The following is a 21,802-nucleotide window of genomic DNA, read 5'->3' on the forward strand; positions in this document are numbered from 1 at the left end:
TTCTATGATTCTATCATTCACATCAGATCCTGATTCACACGTACCTGTGAAGCTTCTGCAAGAACCTCCAAATTACAATACCTGTACCAACAGCAGCACTACCTTTACATTCAGCTCAAAGCATTCTCTTCCCACAGAAGCCATTATAGGTGCACAGTATCTTAGCAAAACTCTGCATTATTAATAATGCTAATTCTGAACAAAGTCTTCTAAGTTAACAAAAATTCAAAACATCTACATGGTAGACTCATTTAACGAGCTTGATATACCAAAAAGCTTTTGGAGGAAAAAGTGACCAGGGAAGACAGGAAAAGAACACGTCAAATGTAATTAAATGATATCAAGTAGTACATTTATTTCAGATAGTAAGTCTGACAGTGAGATGTATTAGAATATAGTCTCTGAAGGTAAAGGATGGGAGGAAGGCCTGTTGCTCAAGATACTGAATGTCTGTACAGTGCCTAGCACAATGATGGTCCTTAACTGGGGCTCCTAGGTGCTCCAGCAAAACAAACGCTTTAGGCTTTAGGAGAATGGACTGCATAAACAGTTTTGAAATGGTGTTCCACAACATGGGCTAAATGACACCTAAGCAGCAGACTTCATCTTTTAAGTTCTGCAGGAGAGAAACTTGGTCCAGTAGGTCTTCTCCAACTCCAGTTGGCCCCATTCTCCATCTACCCACCTGCTCTGCGCACAGTTAAAGCAACGTTCACTCATCCCACTGCAACATGGTGAGCCTCTAGGAGAAATGATCGATCCCACTTCAGTCACCACATATAAGAGGGCGGAAAAAAGAGCAGCTGGTCTCACCCTCCTCTACTCCAATAATAGACTCAGTGTCTGGCAGGTGCAGAGACTCAACGCCAAGGCTGGGCTGAGAGTTCATGGAGATGAGATTCTTACTATGCACTGTAGATTCTTCCAGCAAACTGCTGCCCATCAGTGACTCTATTGTGGAAAAAAAAAAAAAACGTAAACCAAAATTCTCATGATGTAATGATACTGCAATGTAAGATACAATCCCTGCCCTACTCTAAGTCACTTGGACTTTTTCCCTAGACACCTACTTTATCTGTTCCTGCTTTTTGGGCATACGGTGCTCCAATGGATGGTAATGCCTGTATTTATTGGTTTTGAGCCTTAGTATGGTAGGATCTCATGCAGACTTTGCTTTCTCCTGAAATAATTCACATTGCATAAAAACTCAGGCTGCTTACAACAAGAATACATAACAAAGGGCAGAAATTCCATGTCAAAAAAACCCAATACGCTAGATTCATGTTAATTTTGAAAACAATAAACCTATCTGCTCCTTGACCACAATACAGAAATACACCTTTTTCTTCTATCCTAGAAAAAGGGAGGTTGAGCAATCCATCCTCACCTCCAAGAGGAAGAGTCTTTTATTCGTTACTGGCTTGTGGTCTCCTATTTTCAGGACAAACATCTTCCCTTCTCTTCGACCATCCACTAATTCCTTCCTGCACTTCTCCACAGCGAATGCCCTCCCTTCCTTACCTGGCTGTTCTCGCTCTCTGCTGCCAGATGTTCCAATTCGGGAGTGGTGTTTCCTCATATGCACATTTCTGCTACCACTCTGGGAAAATGTCTTCCCACATATTTGGCACTGATGGGGCTTCACTCCTTGGAGTAGAAGGGGAGAAAAAATATCCCAAGAATTACCAAATTGGGAATAAAGACCTCATCAACCAGAAGCAAATAATACTCTTTTGAAATGGCTGTTGACACCACTGTTGCTAATTATCAGTGAAAAAATACAAATGAGAAATATTATTCCTGTTTCCTGGAGAACAAGAAGCTTCCAGAACAGAAAAGGTTTAGGCATCAGTATTGCCAGTTGTTGGAAGTCTCAAGAGTGAAGAGTAACATAAAGTCTTCAAGGCTGATATATGAGAGGGAACAAGTTATTTGGAATCTCTTACGCAGTGACATGGAAAGTCAACAAATTGCAGCACCTGGTTTACATTACTGAGTAGAGACTGGATGGTGACTTGTCACTGTGAAAGGATTCCCATTTTACCGAGCAGTCCATCATTTTCACAATACAACATGTATGACGTCCATAGGTGTGAGCTCAATAGCATGGAAGCAAAGGAGACAGGAAAGAAAAAGCGTGGAGAACTAGGGCAGTCCCAAAAGTTACTACCCCAATAAAATCTCCTTTTTCCCAAACAAGCCATATTCATAGTGTGCTGATGATATTTAAGATAGATCGATCAAAACAGAAGGCGGAAGCTTTGAAACACTTGTGAAATACATTTCCATCTAATGTTTTGTCCAATTACAAGTATGTAGCATTAAAAAATAAAGGAAAACCCTACCTATGGCAGAAACCCACTCATGAGAGATTTCAGATTTGAATGGCTTTGATAAATATATAGAGGTGCTAGATTCTCTCTTTTAAATAAGAAAATGGTAGCTATAAAACAGATATTCACCTTCATGACATTTTAGAATCAATTTAAAAAATAAATTTTAAAAATGTAATTTGAATTTAGAAACATAAAATTTAGAAACAGAACCAAGAGAAAGGATTAAAGTATACAGGCTACAGGCGCCACAAAGGAAGTCATGAAACACTACAACCAGAAGTCCTGTAGAAACCAGGGGATTTTTCTTTAGGAAATCAAATTGAAGTCCTACAATAAAGATCTTTGCTTAGATAGGTCACAGAATGTCAAATGAAGACTCTTACCTGAGTGGACAACCAAATGTTTCCGAAGGCTGGAGTATTCGGCAAAGGAGCGACCACATCCCTGTGCCTCACACAGAAAGGGTTTTTCCCCTACAAGGGAAAAGTAAGTTCTTACATTTTGGGATCACTGATTGTCCAAGTCCCTGAGAACAGCCTGCAGATCTCTACCCCATTTTCCCTTTTGGCCTTATACAGAACAAAGTTCAATGGAAATTACACATTAGCCTCCTAAGGCTTTTAAAGCATTCTCTTCATCGCTTTCAAGAGGAAACGCTGCCATTCTTTCTGAAATATTCTTAGATCATCACTTGCTGAAAGTGAAGCAAGGGTCCACTGTTTCTAAATAGATCTTCCAAGTATATAAATACCAAAAGAGTAATATGAAGGTGCCTAGACTATGACATATCTCTATATGCAGGTCTTAACAACCAGCTCTCTGCTTCACACGCTCCCAGAATCCTGTTCCCTTTCTGCCTCTCAGTGCCAAAAATCCCATTAACTGTATTTCCCTTCATATCAGATTCTATACTTTATTTCAGATCAGGCTGAAATCAGCAAAATCCCATGAGAGATGTGTCAGTCATTTATATTAATGTGTGTGGGAACAGTAACTCAAGGCACAATTTGTTCTCATAGGCTGAATTTTGTTATTTTTATATATCGCCACAGCTATTTTTGTATTTGTCTAAATGATGATAAATTGGGAGATGACTACGCTAATGTGATGCAATATAATTAATCTGTTCTAAACACCCTCTTAAGAAAGCCTTACATTAAACTAGAGGTAACTTTTGCCTGCAATATCCCACTAAAGAACCCGATACACCATGTTTAACACTATGATTTCAAGTCTTTGACTGGACTACTGTATCAGAGTAACAGCAAGTCCACGGGAGTTAAGCTAACTATTTTACCTATTTTATTGTCTAACATACACATAGCTCTTTCAGAGTGAACTTTCAGTTTTTAAGGTTGTTTCTACTGTGATTTTGCCCTCAGAAGTCCTCTCCCTACAGTTCATTTCTCAGCTTCCTAGCTGCTCCTAGTATTCAATAGATTTGAGCAAAAAGGATCAACACAGAATGTTCTGATTGGTGTTACAAAGCTGAAATATGTAGCAGATTCTGAAACACTGATTGTACCTTCTGGGTTCTTATAAATATTTAAAACTTTGAAAGAAGGAAGAAAAACTACCATTGACAAAAATAACAGCACGCAGTTCCATCTATAAGAAACCTTAGATCTATTTGCACTGGCAGTTTTGGTCTACTCTTAACTGCCCATTATCAACTTGCAGTTAAGAAAGTTATTATTTACTCCTCCAGAAGCTACTACTCTGTTGGTTGCAGAACACTCACTCTATCATGGTGGATTGTGCATGTGTCAGCTGGGCCTAGTAACTTTATCTGTGCCTTGGCTGGGAGCGCTAAGTGCAAAAGAAAACTGTAAAATCTATGGCTGCTGTTACTACACATTCAAAATTTTATTATTGGTATATATAATTTTTAACTACACCCCAACATCTGCCCCCAAACCGTGTGTTCTAGCTAGACTGCAAATTCTTTAAAATAGCAACCTTTTTCCATGTGTTAGGCAGGAGGCATAAACAGCTGCTGGCAGCCCACATAATCTGCGATTTCGTTTTACTAGAGAGGCCTTGTGCTCTCACAGTTGTCAAGGTTATCTTGAAACGTTAACCAAATGTAATGCAACGGTACCTTCCTGGGCCATCAGGGAATCTCTTCACAATATTCTGAGAGGCTTGAACTGTGTCATTTGTTTAAGTGGTGTGATAACCCTGAGTCTTAAAAAAACAACCAAATAAAACCACCAGAATATTCACTATGAATTTTGCTAACTATTAAATTGCTGGTCATTTCAGCAGTAACTTGTGTGCGCCTCTGCCTCTCTCAAACAACTTTCTAGGATAAAAACACCTAAAGCACTTCATGCAGTCATCAAGACTTTGGCTGGTACACTGATTTCTAAAAATACTGACAAGGCAGGATCAAATTCTTCAGAGGAGACAGCATAAACAAACCATCTGTAAAATACAGCACTATGAAATAAAGGTTCTTGTTTTATTTAATATAAAAATCTGAGCATGAGTTAAGAGTACATAGGCTCCAGCATATGGTAACATCGTGAATTAGCGTTAGCACAAATGGAGCAGTTTGCATGCCAAAATGCTGCCTTCTAATTATTGCCTTTTTCACTAGACTTTGCTACTATATTTTTGCTATTCATTGCACTGTATTCCTCACTTTCCTGTATCTCTCAAATGTAGTCACTCTACAAGCAGCAGAGGTAACATACACTAGTCAGATTCAGCCAGATGTCAGTACAGCTATGACTGAGTCCACCAGGACTCCACACTGGAGAAGTATTTAAGCTATTGTGCCTTTCAGGAATTTAAAATAGCTTCTTTATAAAAACCAATTACAGCAGTTGTGTTCCCTAACTATTCCCTTGGGAACAGTCTAGTTTCTCCCCAAAACAACACACACCCCTCCCTCCATCAAACAACTTGAGGGGGGAAGGGAATCTTCAGAGCATGGGTCTGAGCAGAGTACAGCATCATCATGTAGTACTGGAAGGGTGAAACCTGTGTGAAATTATACAGGGTAGTAAGGAGGGTAAGCAGTTAATTAATTTGACCTATAGATCAATGTGAATTGATAGAAAAGGGACGTTAATGAAGGGCAGAGATGAACAACATAATATCCTCAAAAGTTTACGGACAGAGGAGGAAGTGGTTTATTCCTCAGTAAAGACCCCACCCCTGCAGACCACAAATAGGTGAGGTCTAAAACACACCAGTGTGAATTCGTAGATGGTTCTTCAGATTTCCAGCTGTTGTGAACTGCTTCCCACAGCCCAGCTCCGTGCACACAAAGGGTTTTTCACCATTGTGAGTTCTCATGTGCACCTTCAGCCTCTGCAAGACGTAGAAACTTTTTCCACAGCCTTCTGCTGGGCAGGTGAAGGAGCGGTCGTTCCTGGAAATCAACAAAATAGCTGTTTCGTTACCAGCTACTGCAATGCATTTTTCATGAACACTCAACTACTTTTTTTTTTTCATTAAACAAAAAGCAGAAATATTTAAATCAAAATGAATTATATCAGAAAATGGAGATACTCGACCAAAGTAAGTGACCTAAGTCCTAAGGAGCTAGAGTCTGGGTGGTCCACTGGGAAGAATTTGTTCAGGTAATATCTTTTCATCATATTACCTTGCATATTCCCAACCCAGAATGATTTAGTAAAGCAGTGCAATGGATTATATAGAAAAGTTGTGGAATTTCAGTCACTGGAGGATCAAAAATGACTGTATGTGTACATATAACATATGCAATTACTGCTGGCCCTGTCTCAGGGCAAAATGATGGGCTCATGTCTACTGGAGTCCTTCCCGGTTTTTAAGCTTCTCACCTACAATTTACCTTAGAGACTGCCCATTTCTTACCTAAAAAAGATTAGGGTTATTTGTTAGAGCAAGCAACTTTGTTCAAGGATTTATAAAAATATGATAGCATCCTGTAAGTTCAAACGTTCACTATACCACAGAAGTGATACTGAAGCTCTTTATTGCGCACCTGTTAAAATACAAATATTCTAAACCAAACACTAACAAGGACTTGCAAAAATAATCTAAAGCTAGTCAAAGTGTTTCAACATAAATGACTTAAAGCAAGCAACAGGCCTAGTATTTCTAAGAGTAATACCAGGTTTTCACAGCTTGTTGACATGAAAAACTAATGCTATCCGAGATACAGAGCACAGTTTTTCAAAGTCATGACAACATAGAGCTTTATTCCGCTCACCGGTGTGTTTTCAGATGATACTTGAAGTGAGCTGGCCACACAAATGTCCGATCGCAGCCCTCAACTGTGCACTTCAGCTTCCTTTCCACACGAGATAAATGAGGAATGGGGCTAGAGTCTTTCGGCTGCCCATCTCCTGAGCAAAGATGAACATTTTCACCTGTAAGAAAAAGCCCAGAAATATCTAAAAAAGATACAGATTAATATAATGTGTCAAATTTAATACATAAAACCAGCATCATATATGACACAGGACGGTAAAGCAAGTATATGCTTGGCTACTAATTGTTTACCATGTGCTACATGCTGCTGCCTAGCCCATAAGAGGGATCAGACACAGATTTGCAAACCTTAGAAGGCCCATAAACTATTCCCAACAAGCTATCTGCATCAGATCAGCTGCTACCAGATGAGGCTTATCACAAGAAGGATAGAAAGCCAATGCATCAAAAATTGTAAAAATTGTTTCTATATCAATATCAACCAACTAATTCTAAATAGGGTAACTATTTTTAAAAATGCCTTAGCTAAAAAAAGAGATATTGCATTTGTTTGCAACTATTTATTAAAATAATTAGGTCACAAAGCATGTCACTAAATCAAGTTCTCCAGAAAGCTGATCTCCAAACCCAGCAGAGCTAAGAAGAACGCATGAATTACAGTATGCATTAAAAATAGATATCTGAAAGTGAAAATGAAAGTTGAAATACAAGCAGCTGCAGTCAGAAAGAAGATACTCTTTACATGTACCAGAGAACAGGCGGACTACAGTGGAACTGCTGGCTCCACTGAAGTTCATTCCCTGAGAAAAACTGAGGAGCCTATTTATATTGCAGAAAAATTACACGATTGTTCTGTATAATTCTGTCACTGACGATGTGAAGACACATCAGAATAGATTAAAAGCAAGAGAGAGTGAAAGAGAGAGAAAGAAACGAGCCGAAACTAGGGGCCCTGTATGGAACATTCAACTTTTGAGACACAAGCAGGGGATTTCCTACCATTATTGCTTGCTTTGGCATTCTTAGCGAGCTGTGCACGAGTGGCAGCAATTAAACTGTCATGGGCCAATTCTTGGACTCGTAGGAACCATGGGGTACTGCTGTCTGTGCTATCATGAGAGAGAAAGTCATTCCCAGAATCTTCTGCTTCATCTTGAACAAAGACCAAGTGCTCTGCTGGAGACCCCAGCCCTAGAAAAGAAGAAAACTTAATGAAACAGAAGGATGATGTAAGCGAGGGAAATTTCTTTTGCTTCCCAGAGGCTAGTGTTCATGGCATAGAGCCAATAGCTCCACTGAAAAAGTCATCACTGACCTCTACATTGGAGGAAGCTGATGGTGATTAAATGCTCCTGAAATACCCAATAATGCCCAGCAAATTTCATGATCTTTCCCCTTCATAAGTAGCAGGGACAGAGTTGTACTTGTACCTCTTGCATTCTGTTGTCCAAGACATATCCAGCCAGATGACAAACAGAAGGAGAATTACCTGCTCTTGTTAGGTTGAGGAGAATAAATGAAGTGCTATCACTGGGCTGGAGGTCTTGCAATAAACTGGAAGTCTCTGGTGTTGACAGAAGTTCAGATGGTTTCTGTACATTCTGTGCCCTTGTTTCCTCTCCATCAGGGCCCACATTTACCTGTAGACTTCTCAAGACAGCAGATGAAGAAACATCTTTGGAAGAATTAGTGTGACTTGGAGAAGTGAGATCTCTTTCATCATCTAGTGAAGAAAGTGAAACAAGACTAAACAAAAATATAAATACACTATGAATAAAAGATACCTGTGAAGTTATTTTTCTAGAAAAAAAAGTAGAACTTGAGAGAGACTGGAGGAAGGAATTTTCTAACTAGTCAGACTGCACTTTAAATGAGAAAAGTTTCAGTCACCCTTCCAAATTAGTTCCCCCATCCCTGGAATGCCTTATCAGCAGGAGGCAGCGTGCCACAGTGGCACGGTAAGACAGCTGTATGAAGGGCACGCTCGCAAAGATCTGCTGCATAGATTTTACCTGGCAACATGAGTCTGTTGCATTCTGAGGTCTCAGTAACAGGAAGGAGAGAAAGACAGGTGATGTCTTTTGGTTCTGACTCCACCAGCCCTTGCCCCAGTGGAATAGAAGTATTCTGGACAAATTGAACCAGCAGCTGAAAAAAGATACTGCAGATTAGGTCAAGAGCAGCACCAATCATTTAAAAAGGTACTAAACCCAGTCCATTACCCCCTACTGTCTTGTAGGAGACAATGAATATAATCCCATGAACACACATCAAAGGAAATGGAAGCTTTTCAATTTACATTAATCACAAAGAAGGAGTTGTTTATATTTGTCATCACTTCTTTAACATACAAGAAACAGCTCTGGATCATTGCAGACTACTCAGAAGGCTACTTAGGCTATACTTCTTTTTAATTAATCTTTTACCAAGAGAAATTTTACCAATATATGCTGTGTTTTAAGGCATATATTCCTTTTTAATTAATCTTTCACCACTTGATACTTTACTATACTCTAACTTTACAAGTAAATGTTTTCTACGGTCAGCTTTTAGTACAGGAATTTTTTTAAATGTTCGTCTTTAAATACTTAACTGAAAGAAAGTTGGCCTTTTTTAAATAAAAAAAAGCAAGCAAAAAACTAGTTGCAAAGATGTCTAGCTAATGGCTATTCAAAATAGGCAGATAATGATCAGAGGAACAATGCTGGGATGACAAGGGGGAGAACAGAGACAGCCTTATCCATCCAAATCAGCTACTCCTAAACCCATCAAAGATGGACAACTAAAGCCATTGTCCTTCCTGTGAAACCCACCCACTAAGGGGATTCAACAGAAGAAACTCTCTCCAGAATACTATGCAAAATAAGGGTGACTATTGCATAGAGAGGTATAAGACTTGTACTGGGATGCATTCCCTGGGGAGGACTTTGGGATTGAATAAGAGATTTGGGGGATTTATTACGCATTTTTTAAGGGAAAGGCCAAAGGCGGGAAAAGGAAGGAATCAAGGTGGAATCAAGGGCAGAACAAACAAGGGAAAATGGAGGGAGGAAAATAAAAGAGGCCCATTACATATAAGCAGGAAGTTGGTCAATTCTGTTGTCTGGCACAACATAACCATTGCAGTCTGTCCTGTCTTCTTATTAAACTCCATTCCTAACCATTTCCTGTGTGATGCCGCTCTCTAGAGTGTGTGTGTGTCATATGCTAGTGAACTCCAAGCCAGACTAGTTGGCAAGCAGAATGAGAGGTGTGGGGACGTACCCTGGAGAAACCCATGAAGGTTTTCTCTAGGCAGCAGCCCTTGGAAACAGAATCAGGCACTTTGTGCTGCCTGTGTTTATGTGGGTAAAGCTACAAGCGTCCTCCTACCTGCGTTAATCTGTTTGGTACCAGTCACATCTGTCTGTGTGTGTGTGCACACCTGTTTGAAAATTGTACTAAACCCCACTAGTGGCTGGATCTAAGATCAGAAATAGAGAGCAGCCTTCATCTTGATGGGCCCAGGAGGTGAGAGATGCCCAGGTGACTCGGTCCAGCAGATTCAGGTATCCTTAACATCAGTCAGCTCTGGCAATGCAAAAATTACTTCTGGCTAACTCCTAAAAATCTTGAGTTATAAAAAAGGAACCTGACACTTGAAAAGGAACTGGAAGTCAGCGAAATGCCTTTCCTCACCCCTGAAAGTCTTCCCATATTTAACCAAGTTCAGAGCAGCAAAGCATGCACCTTGTTTACTCATTCTGTCCCCTTGACAACATCTCAAGCTTTTGTCAGACTACTGGAGATAACGCTGGACTCCTTTTTACCTCCAAGGCACAGACACAGAAATGAGACTCTCTTTTTTCCATTACCAGCGCCACAGCAGCCCATACTAAAATATTCTGATTTAACAAAGGAAGTGCTGCTGGGAGTTAAAAGATAACAGCCTAACTTTTGCAATGGACTGAACTAAGTCTTCTGTGAACTCCACAAGCTTTTTTAACAAATACAGTCTCAAATCCCTGCCCTGTATGGACTTAAACTTCCGGAGACCAGAAAGACTGAAAGGGGTCAGTTGTAACAGACTCAGACACATACTCCACAGTTCAGAGAAAATGCCCCTCAAAACCATATACAAGATCTACTTATTTGGCTGTAAGTTCTGTCAAACAGACTTACTCCTATATCCATATTCTCAAAACATTTTGAAAAACACAGATGAAAGAAATACGGAAAATAATAATATACCAAAAACTTAACTCTCAAATCACTATTCCTTATCTCTAGGAAAATCCTTGACATAAAGATCCTGCATTCTGCTGCTGTCTAGCAAACTGTATGCAACAGACTTCCTTTATTTTTGCCATTTAGAAGGAAGCTGTACAAGACAGTTATTGAAAAGCTACTACCCCCATTGTGACACATTTTAGCATGCATTTACACAGAGTCCAGATGGAATTGTCTGTGCAGTGAGATGGTTCATCAGTGTCAAAAGAAACAGAGTAAAAAAGCAAACTGTACGCCCATGGTACGTTTGCGATTAAAACCCAGTCACCAATAATTTGATTCTTATTTTGTATGTTGTGATTGTCTTAGTATTTAATTTTCAGAACTACTGGCACACAATTCCAAATCGTTTCTATAGCAGATACTGGCCTTTTGAGCCTCTCCTACACCAGGACTAAGTTCATTAAATCAAAGAAACTGCAAAGAAAACTTAATAGTTTGGGCTCTCATTTCTCTATGCTTATTTCCTCTCATGAAACACTGGAAAAACTGATGCTTCTTCCAACAGTTTTACCTCAAAGAGTTACTGCTGTCACGACCCTGAAGCCTCAGTTGCCCTGAGTAGGTCTCACCTGGGGCTCTCACCCACACCCTCTGCCCAGGGTCTCCATTTAAACACAGGGGCTCCATTTAAGCTCGGCCTGTGCTCCTTAAGTCCCTTTCTGAGCCATGTTGTAGGTTTACCTGTCTCAAACCCTGTCTTCTGGTTGAACCTCAGACTTGTACTGCATCAGTGTCTCCAGCTACTCCTGACTGGACTCTCTGGATAGATCCTGGACCTGGTTCATCACTTTGTCTTGTCCAGGGGCTGTGGACGGACCCTGTTTCCAGCACCTGTCTCTGCCTGCCATGCTCAGGTGCTGCAGGACCATGTCTTGGTCAGTAAGGACACTGATGGCTCCCAGCTCACCCTCGCTTAGGAGCAGCCTGTCGTCACTGACAATTGTGAAGGTAAAAATTAAGTCTCAAAGTCATTCGGATGGCAACATGCCACTTGAATTAGGCCACAAGCCAGACTGCAGTTTGACAGATTAGCATTTTTTCCCCTTAGGTATATTGTAAGATTATCCAGAGGCCCCAGTCAGAAGAGGGAACTATTTTTATGTTGTCAAAAAAATACATAGGCAACAGGAGACAGTCCCTCCCCCAAGGCAATGCATTCTAATTTAAGATTAAAAAAATAGGAGAAAGAAGGGTAAAAAGAGAAGGGAGTTAGGAATAACAGAGCAAGGCAAGCAGAAGAAACAAGTTGGACTAAAAAATGCAAGCAGCAAGATGATTCTAAATTACTGGATTGCCTTTCACTTAAAAGCTGTTCATGATCCCTACTGCTGCCTACTCCACCACAAAACGCTTGTTTTACGGACACTTCTATTTTTAGACAGAAAGTCTTAGATAAAACTTTGCCCCTGCAATAGGAAAGCTTTGCTTTAAACTCTCCGCTTCCACACAGCAACATTAAGCCACCAGGGAAAAGCAAAATGCAGCAGCCACAAACAGATGTTCAAAAGAAAATAGATCCTTTTCATTTTCTTTGTAAAGTAGTAACAGGCTAGTACAGAGAATTAAAAGGGGGGCAAAAGAAGCAGAAGTAAACAAAAGGACGTGAATCATGTTCATTGTTAAAATGTGGAATAAAAAACCCCAATGCTTCCAATAAACTAAAGCAAACCAATCACCAAATATATTCCTCCCAAGTTGTATCTTGGCAGCCACATACCTTCAGAAACCTTCCTTCCTGTTCAAAATCATTGAATACCTTTGTGACAACTGAAGCAACTGGAATATGTGAAAAAAAACCCCAACAACTAATTACAAGCACTGTGTGCTGCTTTCTTAAGTTTCTTTCAATTTGTTTTTTCAGCTGAAAGCAAATTGGAAATTGTAGGGATATCTGGTAATTGGCTATTCAGCATAAAAGACAGACTAGGAAGAGAAGAGGTGATAAATTAAACGTGCAGATACACAAACTCTTAACAAACTGCAGATAAGAGAGAGTAACAAAGACCAGAACTCCTGGAACACTGATGGATGGGCAATTACGGGAACGACTTGAATGTAACCTTGAAGAAATTCGACCAGAAACTTTGCAAAAGATAGGAAGAATATTAGCATGGGTTACGACAACACATCTTGTGGGCAAGAGCAAACTTCTTATGGGACATGGGGGGAATTCTGGGACCAGGTAAAACTTATTATTAAGGTGTCTTAAGAGGAGGCTGTGGGAACATGAAAAACTTATGGATGTTTAGGGGAAGGATCAAAGGCGGGGAAAGGGAGGGATCAAGGTGGATAGGAGAGGAACAACCCTAAGGAACAGGAAAGGGGTGGGGGTTAATATGAGTTGACCACATGCTAGCAGGCTGCAGATCAGTATGCTGCTCTGCCTTGTCACTGTAGTCTATCCCATCTTCTCAAATGCTGTTTGCTTCTAAATAGTTTCTGAGTATGTTCATGTAGCTCAGTTCAAGTTGGACTAGCTTGTGAACAGGACAAAACCACCATCTGGAAACCCAAGATCTTGGCCAGAGGCTGGATTAAAGGGCTCAGGGCCTGGAGATGGATACTGGAAGGACTCAAGGTCTGGCAGAGACTGGACATAACTGTGACGGTGAGTATGTCCATCAGCTGAGAGAGGGCACTGTGTGATATGCTAGCAAATTTCAAGCCTGATTACCTGATGAGTAGGAACAGAATTAGGCCATTTGTGGCCTTCCTTGTTCCATGTGAATGCCATTTGTGTTTGTGGGTGCCTGTAAAGGTACTGTCCTGCCATATGTTAGTGTTTACAGCCATACGTGCCTGTACTGTCTATGTGTGCGTGGGCGCATGTTTGCAGTTCAGACTCAGTCTCAGCCTTTTGCCTGCAGCTGGGAACCGTCCAGTGGTCTCTTGTCTGAAGGACCAGGAGCGGAGGAATCTCTCAGAAGCTACAGATTGTCAGATCTCGTAACCACATAATATCTGGCATGACAAACAGGATCCAGATGGGCTGTAAGTATTCCTGAGATGGTGTCTATAGAACCCCTACGCAAGAAGGGGACTGATCCTTCGCAAATATGGCCAAAATGCTAGAATTTGTAACCAAGCAGACAGGACATCTTGGGGCACCTGAATAGGAATAGTTAGGGAAACTGAATGTACAGAATATTAACAGAACACAGAAGGAATGATAAGAGGTGTAAAGTGGCTTTATAGCTAAGATATGCCTTGGAATTTGAAACAAATTTTAATATTAATTAATTGCAATGGATGACATCCTCAACTGAGAGATTCAAACTTTATGAGCTAGATGCGAGTCATACAGAGAGAACCTATAAGACTTGGAGGGACAAAATGAGCAAAGTTCAGCTGCATCTTGCTATGAAGAATTTTATTTTTGACTCTGCCATACCACCTTCTTGAATATACCCTCCTTTTACTCTTCTGCTGAAACACCACATAACTCTGAAAATCCTGTAAGTAATGTAGACTGTGTATGTACTAAAAATGTAAAATATTTCTTAGCTCTTGTCACTAAACAAATAATTGTCATCCCTGACGGCCAAGAAGAGATGGTTGGACAGGATGATTTCAGGGTTTATCACCACAAGCAGTGCAGAATGCTTGTGTTACCAAGAAGCTTATATAATGCTCTTGACCCAAGGGGGGAAACTAACCAAAAAAAACCAAGCATTGAAAAATCTGTTTAACGAACTGGGACTCCATCCTAGAGATCCTAAAAATAACACAGAACACTACAGAAATAAAAGAAAATACGTCCATCTGGGATGGACTGGGTTGAAGTTTGTGTCCCATAACAGAACCTCTTGATCAGATGATTCAAAAGCCAAGAAGTGTCAGGCAGCTGCTTGCTTTGAAGTGGGGGTGGCTGGGAGGGACAGGGGTCCCAGCCCAGCTACTAACGTTCAGATCTATCCTACCACCAGACAGCTGGACTAGACTCGCAGAGCAGCAGGGACCACGTTTTTAATCGATACTGTTTCGGTTCTAAATTTAGCCAATGAACCACTACAAAGTGAAGAGGTCAAAACAACATTTAGCAGAGGGGGAGGGGAAAGGAGGGGCTGGAGCTGAAGGGCGCGGAGGGCAAAAGGCTCATTAGCTGGAAACTAGGATGCCCTCCTCCTCGCATACAATCTGTGGGGAATTAATTCATTCCCAAGAGCCCTTCCTTGAGAGGTGCTAATGAGGAAAGAGAAGCTAAAATACTTCCCTCCCCCTCCTTTTCAATAGCCTTTCAATTCAATTTATAGACCAAAGCTGTAGTTCACTTGATTGTGCTGGAGCTCCCCCGACAGCAGAAAGCACCCTGCAGTGCACCTGTGTGGTGGAGGTGGCTGGAAACATTTGCAATTTTAACGAATCACCCTTAAGGCTTAAAGCATGCAAAATGCAGATCTTATCAGTTCCCTGAGGAATGCTGGTAATACAGCTTTGAGGGCAGGGAGTCGAAAAAAAAAAAAAAAAAAGCAGATCCATCTGCCCGTACAAACTGTCTCCAAACCAGCTTTGTACCTTCCTACAAAAGGAGGGTTCACCTCAAGTATTAAACGTTTACTGGCACATTGGTGGCTTCTTTAGTGATAAAAGCAGTAGCAAAGAAGTTCATGCAATCCATCCATAGTGCTTTGATTAATATTATCTAGATGTCACACAAATACAGTTAGCTCTTAATTAATACCTTTCTCCCATGGTAGGGGATATGAAAGAACATCAGTGGCTATAAGAATTATGGTGCCGTGGCTCACCAGAGGACATAAAAATTACAACTGACTTTCAGAGATACTTGAACTGCTCTTTGAGAAAGGTGTAAAAAGTTTCACATTAAAGGAGTAGAAAATAGTACTAATTAACACTCAGCTTTCACAATCAGAACCAGAAAGAGGGTGTGTATAGATTTGGTAATTCACAATGCAAATTATTCCCAATTTGTAGTATAAAACAGCCTTGATCAAGATTGAAGCACATGATTTAGAAGGCAACATCTATGGAAAGGATGCCCTCTGTAATCATACTAGCTTTCACGCTTCAGACCCGTTCCTACTGAGAACAGCCTACTCTGTTCTGGGCTTGCTGGGAAGGAAATGCAACTCTGCTAGGGGGAAATAGGACTGTTATGTAAACATGCCTAATTAACAAATACCTTGCTGAAGTCAAGAAAATACAGGCCCACTTACAGCTCCTATTTGAGAAATAAGCAAACAAGAATTCCAACTATCCTGGTCCCTGGCTGTCAGAAATAATCTATGGGAATCGACCCACTCACAGACTGAAGTTACAAAGTCCACCACCTTATTGTTCAGAGCTGGGAGAATATTTGATAGAAGTTATGAGATATAATCCATAAAGCAAGAAAAAGGAACTCCTTTTGCAGCCCACACTGAGATTACTCAGGGCTACTATTAATTTGCAGCTACTTTTCCTGCATAGTGTGATTGGACTTCAGCTGCCCTGTTAAGACACAAATACCTTACCGCATCACCTGGGCTGTGACGAATTACCAGCATGTAATCATCATTCTCTTTAGAGTATCAGTTTAAGATACCTGCTGTATTGCATATGGACTGAAAAGGGATAGAAAGAGAAGACTCAATAAAAGCCATTCTATTTACACTTGTGAACTTCCCCAAAAGGTACCTCACAGCAGTACTAAGTCCTCTGCTCTAGGACCTTCGCGTTCTGAAGAGGTAAAGCTGAGAATCAAAAAAGCAAGGACACAAGGCAATATAGTCCTCTGCACTTTTACGTGGAGGAATGTACAGATAGCTGCCTAACGGCTAGTCAGCCTAAGACAAAGCTAAGAAACAGAAGATGTAATAAATGGAACACACTGATACAATTGTGTTGAATGTAACAAACTGCAGACGGTTATATCTAGCAAACTACAGGTTAGAGTAACAAAGACCAGAACTCCTCAGACACTATCAATAAGCCACCACTGAAGTGAAATCTTGAGAAGGTTCAACCAGAACTTCTGTACCTGGTAAGGAAACAAAATTGGGTTATAGGAAAGACCAAACTTATTATTGGATGCAACAGGGACTGCAGGATGTGTAAAACTTATGATGCAATGTTTAGGGAGAGGATCAAAGGAGGAATTGTTGTGGGTAAGTGGAGAAAGAACCATGGGTAGAGGGGAGAGAAGAGACTCCAATGACATGTTAGCTGGCTGCTGATCAATATACTGCTGTGTCTGATCACTGCAGCGCCTTCTATCTACTTACTAAAATATTCCTAAATATTCTCCCTGCAAATGTGTGCACTTCTAGGGAACTTCTAGTTGACTAATGCATGAGTAGGAGGCAAACAGTCTGGAAAAACCCAAGATTCCAGCCAGAAACTGGCTAAAAACCTCTGTGTCTGGGCACGGATACCAGAAAGACTTTAGGCCTGGCAGAGACCAGAGACATCTGTGAATGTGAATACATACGAGTTGAGTGATGAAGGTATAGATATATTCCACTAACAAACTTTCGTGTTGTTCGTGCTGTTTGTGTTTACCTCTTAAAGGTCTTTTACCTGTGTATGCGTTAATCTGTTTGCGGCCAGCTGTATGTGCACTGTGTGCATACACACACACATCACTGCAATTCACACTCAGCCATGCTACAGGCTGAACCTGGGAACGGGCCAGCAGCCTCCCACCGAGCAACCAGGATCCCCTAGGTGCTGCTGCCTACCACGTCTGCCAACTGCTTAATGGAAACATGAGTACTTTAAAAAACAGAACTGGCTGATGCTAGTAGAATAATCCAGACTCCCCAAAACTGAGTAAAGTCAATTTGGTTTGAGGGAAATAAGTAGTCAATACAGTAATTTATTTTATTCTTGTAACAGAAAGAACATTATAATAGTGAAAAAAATAACGTAACCTGAGAACAGGCAAGAGTATTGGCTGACACTTCAAAGGAGGGTAAAAATCCTGCAATATTCTTTAATCTTTTACCATTCAAATTAAAACATGGAAGCATTAGAAGATGCCACCGTAAATATTTTGAGAATTAATATGTAAGCAGCAAACTCTTTTTCTAAGTGTTGCCCATAAGCGCTCCTGGAAACCAAACCCAATTCATAATTGCTCACCTCAGGTTTGGATTCTAACTCATCCGATAACATTGATTCAAGTGTCCGATTCCTGTCGCTGTCCTCAGCAAGGCACAGATTTTTTTTTTAGTTCAAAGAGAAGAGCGCTCCCTGCTTATTCTCATATTTTCCTAAGTGTTAAACAGTGTGGTGGTCCTTCTGCAATAAGCTGTGTTATGCAAGTATTCAATTTAACCTGAAACAATAAAAAAGAAAATATAAAGAGATAGGAACCAAAAAACGAGAGCAAAGCAAAAAAGAAGTGAGCAGATGTTGCATGTAACTGTAAAATATACTTTTAAGTACTGGGAAAAGTCATTTACCCAGGTTCCTGCATTTCTGTTGTCTTTGAGTCAGCAAAATAACATCCTAACACGGCAAAATTAATTTTCAGAGGCTATTTACCACATTTTCTTTGCAACAGCTCCTTTTCAATGTAAAATTGAATTGTTTGTCCTGGAAACTTATGGGTTCAACTGAAAAATCACATGGAGCATGCAGGAGACAAGGAAGCTGAATTCCCAGCCTGCAAGACAGTGGAATTATCCAAACTGTTGATGAAAAGCAACCATATACAAACAACCTGTCACCAAGAAACCCCTGCTTTTCCTGTCTGTCAAGATGTTACATTTCTGATTATGAGAAATATCCTGATGAACACAGGTAGGTTAGAAATTATTTCAGGAATACCCAAGTGATGTTTCTTCTTTGGGCTACAAGGGCAAATGAGTACAGGTTTCTATCTATTTTTGCCTACTGGGAAAGCACTCAGACACTAATGATGGGAGAAGAAACTAAACTATGTACAGTTCTCCCCCCCCATCATAATTACAAATCTATTGAATATATTAAAAAGTAATGAGGATACTGGATTGGCTAAAAAGAGAACTTAAAAGCTGTCCTCTAGTACTCCTGGCAGCAAGCAGCGTGGCAGAAGGCGCTCCGTACAGGAGCCTCATCTTCTGCCGTGAAGGAACAAGACAAGCACAGTGAAAGCAGAGTAACTCGGACCAAGGCACACAAGCACCGGAATAGCTGGGGAACATCCCGGCCCGTTCCCCCACTGTCCCCTTTCGTCCCGCAGCCGGGAGGGGCGGGCCCCGAGCGACCCACGGGGACGAAGACCAGAGCTGCCAGGCCCGGCTGCCCGCGGGGGGCACCCGCTGGACGCCGGCCGGATCGCGGAACGGGGTGGGGGGGGAGAGGGAGGCCCTGTCGCCACGGGGGCGGGCGGAGGGCCGAGGTCCGGCGGGGCCCGCGCCCCTCCCCCACGCCGGACAGGTGCGCCACCCCTCCCCTACGGCGGGGGCCAGTCCCTCGCTGCGAGGGGCGACCCCCGGCGGCGATGAGGGGACGGGCCGCTCGCCGGCCGCTCCCCGGGCTGCTCGGCTCCCGTGCCCCGCAGAGGGCGGAGAGTCCTGCAGGAGCACCCCGGTCCCCTCCTCCCCCCGCCCGCCTTACCGGCATCTCCGCCGCCCGGATGTGACGAAGCACCCGACCGGAAATTCCAGAGGCACGGGGTGGGGGGGGGGGCAGTACCGCTCCTCCAGCTCTATGGTGAGCGCTGTGAGGAGCGCCGCTTCCGCCCGCCGCTTCCGGCCTCCCCCCTCCGGCCTTACCGGGTGCAGGTGCCCGGCAGCGCCGCCCCTCCAAGGCCTCCTAGCACTCCCCCCGCGGCCCGGACGGGGCAGCGCCGGTGCCGCCCCGAGGATCCTCCGCGGGGAACCTCCCGCCGGTCCCGGGAGCGGGGTTCTGCCGCCTCCCTCAGCCCCGAAAGCCGGAGCGGTGACAGCTTGGTGCTGTGGTGTTTCCCCGGCTCCATCGGGATCGTTACTGGGGCTGCAGTGCTCAACTGCAGCCCGATTCCGCTTAAAATAACCTTGTGGTTCAGACAATGTTTTACAGACGAAGATTATGCAGGAAGCTTACTGTCAAGTTCTGCGTTTAACTGCTGAACTCTTTTCTTCATCATAAATTAGCGCAGAAGACACGTTACTTCAGTTTGTTACAGCACATGTGGAAACACCGGTTTCCCACTAGTGCTCGGTTCCTGTTTCTGCTTTGCTCTGACTTGGGGTGTCTGTTCTAGCAGCTGGTGATGGAGAACTCCTGCGTTCACGGCAGCTCATTAATGACACACACCAAGTTAGTAATTCCAGAAACGTGTGTCTTATCAATGTACCTAAAAATCAAGAAGGGACCGAGTAATTGAGAAAGCTTGTACTTTGGTTTTTGCTCATTAGCCTTATCTCGTATCTGCCAGTCAGCAGGACAGACCTCCTGAAGCAGTGGGGGATTGGCAGCCTCTGGTCTTGACATCAGCTGCTGATGACCTTTAGGTCCAGTGAACTTTAACTAGTCCTTTGTAGCTTTGGATCCACGTGTGATTCCCGACTCCCATGCCAGAAAAGGACTGTGCTGGGGTTGGTGTTGCTGAGCAATGAGAAGCCCAGTGATATGGGAGTAACCCAACCGGAGCTGTCAGGGCTGGCAAAACCAGGTTCCCCGGGGCCGCCTGGGCACACAGCCCCTTCTGATCCATGGCAGACTGCAAGAACCTGTGGTTGCTTCCCAGGAAATGACTGTTGTCATCTGCCTGTGAACTGCTTTGGAATGGTTTCCTCTCTTCAGCCCCTCTAAGATGTGCGGTATGGCTCCTCTGCCTTTCAGCCATTTGAAAAATTTGATTTGCAGCTTAAAGATTCACGGTTACCACCCTTGACTTTAAACGTTTAGCGAGTGGCTTCATGGAGGGCTCTGCACTGGAGTTGTACTGACAGCCTAGTGCTTCAGCAAAAAGATGGTTGACCAGCTGCTTCCTGGAGCCACCCAGTAACTCCCTGAAGTCTGCAAGCAAGTTAAATGCGTGTCTTTTTCCGAGGTATTATCCCATCAACTTGCAGTCACTGCATTAGTACTAACAAAAGATCGCACCGTGAAATCAGCTCTCAGTCAAGCTGAAGCACATTTCTGATGTCCAAGGCAGGGCAAACTGTGATTCAATGCCCAGAATCGTCAGCCCCAGAGATTTGTTTGTCCCAGTGCCGCACTGGCCATGCAGATAGATTGAATTGGGGAACTGCACCAAGTCTGGCATTTATCATGTTGGACTTGGCCATGGCTGTGACAACCTGAAGCTTTAGACAGACACAGTTACTCACTCAAGCCTACAAAACTGAAGGTAAGAGCTCCCAAGACTGAGTTTTTTAACACGACCTCAATAAGCTGGAGCTGAGTAAGTGACCATGCAATGGTCACAGTAAAAGTGTTTATTATCACAGGGACAATCCCAGCATGCCACATTTGCTGTTCCAATACAACCCAACAAAGGCAACAGGAAATGCAGAACTACTAACTTCATAAACCATTTTTTCTTGAGGCCACTTTGGTAATCCCAGGGCACTGAATCGTAAAGCTTGATTCAGTTGCATTAAGATATTTAGTAATCTTGGAAGTCCTTTGACTCATCATCAGCCCAACAATGTGGAATTGTTGAGTAGGTATTAAAATATGGCGACGTGTAGGTGCACAAGTTCCTTTCATTTGCATCCTTCTAGACCAGATGAGTTTGGCTGCTTCAGAGCTTGCATCTTGACTGCCTGGGGAATTTTGGTCTAATCTGATAGGGGAATCTGCCGTGGGAGTAGCTCAGCGCTTACCTGAGTTGTTTATGCAGGTCCAAATCACTGGCGCAGGTGTGTGAAGCAGCACTGGTCCCCGATGGGAAGAAGAATTATCCGTCTGGGAATTTCCTGCAGTCTCACTTTCTCAATAACATCTGTCCCTCCAGGATCCTTCTCTCTAATCAAGGAGAAATCGAAGACTCAGTCACGTTTCCCCCATGACCAGACTCAAGCAAAGAGAGCAAAGAGAAACGATACTGGTTTTTCACCCCAGAGAGA

General features: G+C 42.5%; 1 protein-coding gene across 3 annotated transcripts; it reads right to left on the reverse strand.

Annotated features, from left to right (window-relative positions):
* Nucleotides 1-330: 330 nt before the first annotated feature.
* ZNF410 (zinc finger protein 410) lies at nt 331-21,696 on the reverse strand. Of its 3 annotated transcripts, XM_054199266.1 has the most exons (11): nt 19,362-19,376; nt 18,306-18,426; nt 17,901-18,096; nt 8,558-8,693; nt 8,035-8,268; nt 7,545-7,736; nt 6,544-6,703; nt 5,537-5,718; nt 2,720-2,809; nt 1,522-1,647; nt 331-951 (listed from the first exon to the last, which is right to left on the reverse strand). In XM_054199266.1, the coding sequence occupies exons 3-11, from the start codon at nt 17,931-17,933 to the stop codon at nt 767-769; spliced, it is 1,338 nt and encodes a 445-aa protein (XP_054055241.1). In that variant the 5' UTR covers nt 17,934-18,096; nt 18,306-18,426; nt 19,362-19,376; the 3' UTR covers nt 331-766. The 3 variants fall into 3 exon arrangements, with proteins under 3 accessions (XP_054055241.1, XP_054055240.1, XP_054055239.1); XM_054199265.1 differs by lacking the exons at nt 18,306-18,426; nt 19,362-19,376 and adding an exon at nt 21,560-21,696; XM_054199264.1 differs by lacking the exon at nt 18,306-18,426 and having other exon boundaries at nt 19,362-19,445.
* Nucleotides 21,697-21,802: the final 106 nt, after the last annotated feature.

This window comes from Rissa tridactyla, chromosome 4 (genome assembly GCF_028500815.1).
Source record: "Rissa tridactyla isolate bRisTri1 chromosome 4, bRisTri1.patW.cur.20221130, whole genome shotgun sequence".
NCBI lineage: Eukaryota > Metazoa > Chordata > Aves > Charadriiformes > Laridae > Rissa > Rissa tridactyla.